This window comes from Gymnoscopelus braueri (genome assembly GCF_963280865.1).
Source record: "Gymnoscopelus braueri genome assembly, chromosome: 15".
Lineage (NCBI taxonomy): Eukaryota > Metazoa > Chordata > Actinopteri > Myctophiformes > Myctophidae > Gymnoscopelus > Gymnoscopelus braueri.
Window position 1 is genome coordinate 8,555,708 of NC_137620.1, and position 8,798 is coordinate 8,564,505.

General features: G+C 48.5%; 1 protein-coding gene across 3 annotated transcripts in view; it reads right to left on the minus strand.

Annotated features, from left to right (window-relative positions):
- Positions 1–4,284, minus strand: part of LOC308101768 (CD209 antigen-like protein A) — a 170,865-nt gene extending 166,581 nt beyond the window's left edge. For all 3 annotated transcript variants that reach the window (XM_080451238.1, XM_080451240.1, XM_080451239.1), the window contains exons 1-2: positions 4,138–4,284; positions 64–153 (exon numbers count right to left, since the gene is read on the minus strand). In XM_080451238.1, coding sequence (XP_080307364.1) covers positions 64–153; positions 4,138–4,258 — 211 coding nt within the window. In that variant the 5' untranslated portion in view covers positions 4,259–4,284. The remainder of the gene's footprint in view (positions 1–63; positions 154–4,137) is intronic.
- Between the last annotated feature and the right edge of the window lie 4,514 nt (positions 4,285–8,798).

Below are 8,798 nucleotides of genomic sequence, written 5' to 3' on the forward strand. Positions count from 1 at the left end.
GGTTCATCATAGATATCTAAAACATTGTAAGAAATATATAATACATGATTAAACTTGTCTTACAGTGATGGACCAGGAGAACAACGTTGAGGAGAGCTAGAACAGCACAAAGCAATCCAACACCGACTCCAACCCTCTTGTACCGTCTTATGTCTGGTGGACACACACACGCACTCGCACACACACACACAACTCAACTCAACTCAACTCAAATTTTATTTATAAAGCACATTACAATGACCAAGGCCAACCAAAGTGCTATACAACACATCAAAAACAACAATGTTACAATACATACGGTGCAAATATAAAATACAAAATACAAAATGCAAGCGCTGATTAAGAAAAGGATAACAAGATAGTGAGGTAGAAACGATAATTATGGTGTAGTTGTTTAACTATTTTCAAAAGCCATGGAAAAGAAATAGGTCTTTAGTAGAGATTTAAAAATGTCTATGGACTGAGAGGCTCGTATATTAAACGGAAGGCTGTTCCAGAGCCTCGGGGCGGCCGCAGCGAAGGCTCGGTCGCCTCTAGACCTTTTGTTGGTTGCGAGCTCGATCAGTAGCAACTGATCGGCCGACCTTAGGGGTCTGGGTGGAATATATCCATTAATGAGGTCGTTGAGGAAAGGGGGGGCTAGCCCATTAAATGCTTTAAAAGCAAGCGTTAAAATCTTAAAATCAATTCTAAAACGGACCGGGAGCCAGTGGAGAGAGGCCAGGACGGGAGTAATATGGTCCCGCCTCTTAGTACCGGTAAGGAGGCGGGCAGCGGCATTTTGGATGAGCTGCAATCGTTTTAAGAGCGATTTGTCAATGCCGATATAGAGGGAATTGCAGTAATCCAGCCGGGTGGAAATGAAGGCATGGATCACTCTTTCAAGGTCACTGGGAGAGAGGTAAGGCTTGACCTTTGTCAATAGGCGCAGCTGGAAGAAGCTGGCACTTACCACGGAGCTGACCTGTTTGTCAAATTTAAAATCAGTGTCGAAGGTGACACCAAGGTTTTTGACGTGGGGGTGAATGTTGGCGCTTAGGGGGCCTAGGGAGCCGGGTGGAGGGACGGAGGAGCCGGAGCCGAAGAATATGACTTCCGTCTTATTTTCATTTAGTTCAAGAAAGTTTTGGTCCATCCAATCTTTAATGTCTGCAAGACAGTCGAGCAGGGGTTGGTGTGAGTTTGAGGAGGTGGTTTCTAAGGGCAGGTATAGCTGGATGTCGTCAGCGAAGCAGTGGAAGGATATATTGTATTTTTCTATGATGGATCCTAGGGGTAATAGATAGAGCAGGAAGAGGATAGGGCCCAGGATCGACCCTTGGGGGACACCACAGGTAAGAGGGGCCTTAGTAGAGGTGTGATTACCTAGCCGAATGGAGAAACTCCTATCAGCTAGATATGATTCTAACCATTTGAGGGCGGTGCCTGTGATGCCTACATAATGTTCCAATCGATATAGGAGGATTCTGTGGTCGATTGTATCGAAGGCAGCGGTCAAGTCTAGCAGCACCAGGACAGCAGATTTACCAATGTCAGCAGATAGGAGTAGATCATTAAAAACTTTTAAAAGGGCGGTTTCGGTGCTGTGGCCAGGCTTGAATCCAGACTGAAATTTTTCATGGATGTTGTTTGTAGATAAAAACAACTGGAGCTGGGCGTAGACAACCTTTTCTAGGACCTTCGAGAGGAATGGGAGTTGTGAGATGGGCCTAAAATTTGACAGAACAGTGGGATCCAGGTTTTTCTTTTTTAAAAGGGGCTGGACCACTGCTTGTTTGAAAACAGCTGGGACGCATCCTGAGGAGAGACTTGAGTTTATTAAAACCAGCACAGTGGGCCCAATAGAGTCGAACACGTCCTTAAGGAGGCGAGAGGGGATAGTGTCAAGGGGACAGGTTGTGGGTCGCAGGTGTTTAACAGTATCAGAGAGTGATGACAGAGATATAGGTGAAAAGGTATCAAGGACGGCGTGACGTAATGGTGGGAGGGGTGCAGGTGTGACAAACATATGAGTTGACCTGAGGTTATCAATTTTGTCAATAAAAAACTTTAAAAACTTCTCACAGAGAGCTGATGATGGCACGACAGGTGATGTAGAACGAGGATTAATCAGAGAATTAAAAACATTAAAAAGAACCTGTGGCTTGTGGCAGTTCATGGAGACCAGGTTTGAAATATAATTAGTTTTGGCAATTTTGACAGATTTTTGGTAGTCAGAGAAACAGGTGCGGAGGATCTGGAGGGAAACATGTAGACTGTCCTTTTTCCATTTTCTTTCCGCTCGCCTACATGCGCGCCGGAGGATACGAGTAGAGTCGTTTAGCCATGGTTCAGTGAGTGGTCGTGTGCGCTTAGCCCTCAGAGGGGCGACCAAGTTTAAAATGTCAGTGCATGTGGAGTCAAATATTAAAATAAGATCATCCACATTTAGACCATGGCTGTGGTCTGGTACATTTGTAGGGGAGGCAAAAAACATATCGGAAAACTGAGATGCAGTTTGGTGATTTATCATGCGTGACTGGGTTTGTGGGGCGAGGTTATTGGCTATTGATGAGGGAATTGCGGCAGTGAAGAGGATAGGTATATGGTCTGAAATACTGCTGGATAATGGGGAGAGCTCAATTTGGGGAATAGCCAGACCATACGATAGTACCAGGTCCAGTGTATGACCCTTCTCGTGAGTCGGGCCGGTTACAGACTGGGTGAGGTTAAAACAGTCCATGAGATTAAAAAAGTCCTTAACTAATGGTTTTGAGGGGCAACATACGTGAATATTTAGATCACCACAGATCAGGAATTGGTCGTATTTTAAAGTGGTTGCCGACAGGAATTCAGCAAAGTCATTGATGAAGTCTTTATTGTATTTAGGGGGGCGGTAGAGCACTGCACAGAGCAGGGGGGAGGTCAAGTTCAATTCAAAGGTTTGTAGCTCAAAGCTGGAGTAGGAGACAATGGGGTGGGTCAGGCGGCACTGGTGGATCGATTTAAAAATGGAGGCTAAACCCCCACCGGTGCTGGTGGTCCGGGGTGTACTGAAAAAAGTGCAATGTGGGGGGAGAAGCTCAGAAAATGACACACATTCGCCAGCTTGAGCCCATGTTTCAGTGAGGAACATAAAATCAAGATTATGATTTTTAAAAAAGTTATTTAAAATAAAAGATTTATGTTTGATTGACCTGGTGTTGAACAGGGCCATACGGAGATTAACCCCCTGGGTGGATGGTGTGGTGGCACGCCTTAACGGGCGGAGATGGTAGTGGATGATGGGTCGGAGGACAGGTGCTGACGATGGCTTATGGTGTCTGTGTGTAATTATAGTGTGAATTGTATTAATATTTTGTTTAGTGGTTATTGCATGGAGAGGTCGTGTGGAATTTGGTCCAAGCCCGATAGGGAGTTGGCTAGGAGATGATGTGGAACTGAAGTGATGGGAGCTGGGACCAGAGGGACGTCATTTTGAGGCGGACACGCCCAGGCTGGACAGTACGGAGATTGTATCTAAAGCTCGGTAACGGAGGCTAACGGCTATATTGGCCGCTAGGACCTTACTTCCTAATTCGTTAGGGTGAAGCCCATCGCTACAATAAAAAGATGAACGGCCCCAAAACAGGTTAAAATTGTCGATATAATTAAAAGCATGGGTGCGACATAGGCGCTGGAGCCAGGTGTTAAGAGCAGCGATCCTGCTGAATCGCTCGTCGCCACGGGCAGGGATTGGGATTGGACCCGAGAGGAAGAAGGAGAGACCACTGTCTACTAAAATATCGACCAGCTGTAGGAAGTCAAGTTTCAACTCCTCTGATCGTCGGAGGGCTGTATCGTTTGTCCCTATATGGATTATGATTTTTGAGACGGAGGGTGGAAGTGAGGCTATGAGACACACACACACACACACGGAGACGGAGGGTGGAAGTGAGGCTATGAGACACACACACACACACACACACACACACACACACACACACACACACACACACACACACACACACACACACACACACACACACACACACACACACACACACAAACACACACAAACACACACACACACACACACAGTTTGTACACTCTTTGAACTTCTTGTTTAAAAAAATTAAAAGTTTCTATGTCATTGTGATATTTAATAACATCTCTTACCAGACTGGAGTTTCTTCCGTAGATCTTTCTCCTGAGCTGTAGTCGTGGTCTCACTATCATCACAGATTAGATTGTCTTGATCTTGGAGTTCAAGGTGGTCATAATGTCCATCTACAGCCATTTCTACCTTTGTGACTTGAATTCTTCTTGCAGTTTTGGTCCACCTCTTCACAACGCACTGAACACAAGGAAAAGTGTGGTCTTTTATGTCTGTGCCATTCTTCCTCATTTTGGTTTGTTCCACCCATATATATAAAAAAAAAGCTTTATTACCGAGAAGCATGAATAAAAAATACATCAGCATATTTTTGGTGAAATGGTCATACAGAAACAGCACCCTTTGTAAAGAGTTCTCAGAAACTGTGACATGTACTCTGAATGCTGACGAAAAGGATCACATTTGTATAGGCCCATTTAGTAAACTATCACTTTAGTTGGCCTATTATAGGCCAACTAAAGTGATAGTGTACTAAATAATTTTAGTGAACAGAGCAACTTATTTTTTTTTCACATATATTTTTGGGGCTTTTCTGCCTTTATTGGATAGTACAGTTGAGAATGACAGGAAACAGAGAGACGGGGAGTGACACGCAGCAAAGGACGCCAGGCTCGGGAATCGAACCCGCAACTCGCTGTTAGGCTACATTAGAGCCTATATGCGCCATAAGCACTAGGCCATGGGGCCCCTGGTTATTGACATGTTTTCATTTTTGTTTGTCATTTCATATGAAAGTATAGGATCAGAGGCAGAGCAACAAAATGTGACATCAATGTGACAGTCTGTTTTCCACGAACTTGGAAAGACACTTTCTGTCAAACCACAAAACATTTGACAAGACGTTTCCAGCCAACAGGGAACTGAGAAAAAGCAGAAAGGAACTGAAATCTACATATTATGTGAAACTGGATCAAGTGATGTCATCAGCATTTTAGAAGTCCAACACTTTCTTCAGAATTGATCTTGCTTTTATCATTCATATATATTAAACTGCGTTTTATGAATAAACTATTGACATAATATTCTATGTATTCATAATATTCATTATTTAGAATAATGTATTCTACATTATTCTAATTATCAGTCTATAATAAGATGTAAAATGTTCATTGAGGACCTTGGGACACAAAAAGGAAAGTTGATCATAAGTAAAATAATTCACCGAAAAAGAATCTGCATTCAGGAAAATAATCTGCATAAAGGGAAAGTACCACCATACTGAAGGTAATCCAACATAGAGAGTAGTTCAACATAAAGGAAAGTCATCGAGTGTGGCAGGCCAGCAGGTGGTGTTCCGACCAGTGGTGTAAAGTAACAGTACATTTACTCAAGCTGTATTTAAGTACATTTTTTAGGAACTTTTCCAATTTTCAGTACTTTATTTCTCCACTACATCTCAGAGGCAAATATTGTACTTTTACTCCACTACAATTATTTGAAAACTAGGGGTTACGTAGGTAACCCCAGTTTTCTTAGTTTCATAGTAAGAAACGTACTTATGGGATATCATCGCCCTCCGGCGATGGCACAGAGCACAACACATATGCTCCCGGTATTAATTCTAATTTGTTCAGGGTCATGGGACGCGAAACCGGAACCGGTTCGGGTATAAAACCCCTTAAGTCACAGGGAACACCCTCTTAACCCTTCACTCTGCATGCTAAAAAGCGCACAGAAAGGGGCTTATAGTAAGTTTCTTACTATGAAACTAAGAAAACTGGGGTTACCTACGTAACCCCTAGTTTTCCAGCGTTTCTGTAAGAAACGTACTTATGGGACACATACACGTCCCCTTGAGGGAGCCTCTACCGAAACCCCACCTGTACCACACCGTACGGCCACGGCCACCAGGTGCCAGACCCTTTCGGGTTAGTACAGGAAAGGACCAAAAGCAAGGACCTGACAGACCAAAGTCTGACTCTATCGGTAAAAGAGACTGGACTCGACCGTCTCCCAGACCGAAGAACAGGACCCCAGGCCTCCGTACGCATGACCCCCAGGGTCAGAGGCGAGGAAGGCCTCAAGGCAAGGACCCAAAAGACCGAAGTCTGCCCCTTCCAGCCACAGAGGTAAAGACCCCGGTCACCCTCCGGCATAGAAGACCAGGTCCTCCTTCCCCCAGCTCCAGCCCCGCTGGGCCAGGGGAAGCACCGTGTCGCCACGGCCAGGTAGAAAACCACAGAGGCAAGATCCTTCTTGGCCCGAGGACGCTCCGTCAACGGAAGGCGAAAAGAGCTTAGGCCCTCACACCCACCGCTTGACTGCTACCGGCCGCCACGCCCAGGACCGTGTGCGCCATCTCAGACGCCGCCACGTCTAGGCTGTAGAAGGACGCAAACGTGGAGGGACACGACCAGTTTGCCGCCGAGCAAATGTCCTGCATCGGAACCCCCTCGTAGAGGGCCCAAGATGCAGCCACGCCCCGAGTAGAGTGGGCCCTGAGGCCCACCGGGACCACAGTCCCATTACTCTCATAGGCCAACCGGATAGCCTCCACAATCCACCTGGAGAGCATAGGCTTAGCCACAGCCTTCCTCCGGCTGCCCGGGTCGTAGGAGACAAACAGTTGAGTCGACTCCCTGCCGGCCTCTGTCCTCTGACAGTAAAGCTTCAGAGCTCTTACCGGGCAGAGACAGTGCAACCGCATATCCTCCACTGAACCAAACGGCGGGGGATGGAAAGCCCCCAACTCCACTGGGGCCCTAGCAATAACGCCATTCTTAGGGACAAAGGCCAGGTCCGTTTTCAACAAAACCCTCCTGCCGTCACCTGAGAACTGCATACAGTCAGAGCTCACCGAGAGCGCCTGCAAGTCGCCAACGTGCTTAGCCGTACACAGGGCCACCAGAAGAACCGTTTTGAGACTGATCATCCTCAGAGATACAGTCTCCAGTGGCTCAAAGGGAGGGAGGCAGAGTGCGTCCAGCACCACCACCAGGTCCCATTTAGGGAACAAAGGCCTGTTGACCGGCTTGGCCCTTTTCACACCGGCCATAAAACGCTGCACCAGTGCTGCACCAGTGAATGATGGCCCACTGACTCGCCATTGAACCCCAAATGGCAAGCGGAGATGGCTGCCAGGTACACCTTGATGGTGGAGAAAGCCAGGCCCTGGTTAATTCTGCTCTGCAGGAAAATCAGGACGCTGGCCACCGGCGCCTGGAAGGCTATCACCGGAGGCGAGCGTCCATCGCACCAGGACTCAAAAATGTTCCATCTGATGTCATACTGAGACCTCGTGGAACTATCCCTGGCACCCTGAATGGTGGCCACCACATCAGGAGGCAGCCCCTGCGAGCTTAGACTCGTCCGCTCACGAGCCAGACCCCGAGGCCTGGCTCCCGAGGGTGTCCGTAGGACCCCACGACCCCGTCCCGTTCCAGAACATCTCCGAACTATAGGGGAGGTCGTGGAGGAGGAGTGACCCTCTACTTCCACCCGTGCCGCGCTGGAGCAGGCGGCCAGGGTCTCAGTGAGCAACAAAGGTCCATAACCTGGGGGTTGTATGACCGTTTCCCGTACTGACGACCACTCCCGGGCAGCGAGCCCAACCTGAAAATCAGGAGGCTCCATGACCGGACGGCGTGTGGTAGAGCCAGGAGTGACCCTCTCCACTGCGTCATTACGCACGCCAAGCAGCCCAATACAAGGGGATCCAAGCCTCCTTGTTTGTTGGCATAGCACATCGTTGTGGTACTGACCCCTTAATCCGGGGCAAACCGACCGGCGACGTGGTACACACGGCGTTCGAGAACAATGAGGACTATCTCCCGGAGGAGAACCTGCTATTGCCACTGCGCCATGTCCTCGTCCGAGCAATCCACTAGAACCCTGGGGCTCCGTGGGCTGCCGAACGGAAGCACCATGTAGTGGATCATCATGGCTCCAAAGCCGTGGCGCCGGAACCACCAGTGCCACGGATAGACTGGGACTCGATAGTGGGTGTCCAAAAGACCCAACCTCGTCTCCCCGTCCGTTCGTCGTGTCGAGTGAAACAACGTGTCCATTGCTAGCACTCACCAGACGCTGACTGTTAGGGACCTGATCCACACCCTCAGGTACAGAAAAGGCCTTACGCCCCCCCCTCTTCTCTTTCACCAGAAAATAATTCGGAGAAGAGTCCAGTATACTCTGCCTCGGTAAAATTTCTCTGATTACACCTCTGCTCCGTAGCGCCAAAACCTTCGTTAACAGCATTCGGGCGGTTAGACCCGTTGCCTGAAAAGACAAAACATCGATTGACGATGGAAGTCTGCTGAAAAAATGCGAACCGTAGTCCATCTGGTCCGTCCAGAGGTTCGGATCGCACGTTTTCCCGGGTTCTAGTTGATGAGCCAGAGTGTTCGTGAGGTAGGTGGGGGCCACTGACGTCACCTGCTCCGAGGAGCGCCTGCCCGTCTCCTAGGAAACCAGCGACGACTCCATTTTGATCACCATGATCGTTCAGGAGGTGTCCACCAGGGGCAGTCGTGGCAGTGTCAGTGCGTGCGGTGGACGTGATGAGGTCACACGGCCGAGGTGCGTGCCCGTCCCTGTGAGAGACGCGGGCACCATCGCTTCGAGTGGCGAGATAGCGGAACCATCCCTCAGTCTCGATGTTGTTGCCCGGAACGATATTCCCGACACACCTGGGGAGTGTAGGCGGGGCGACACCAGGGACCAC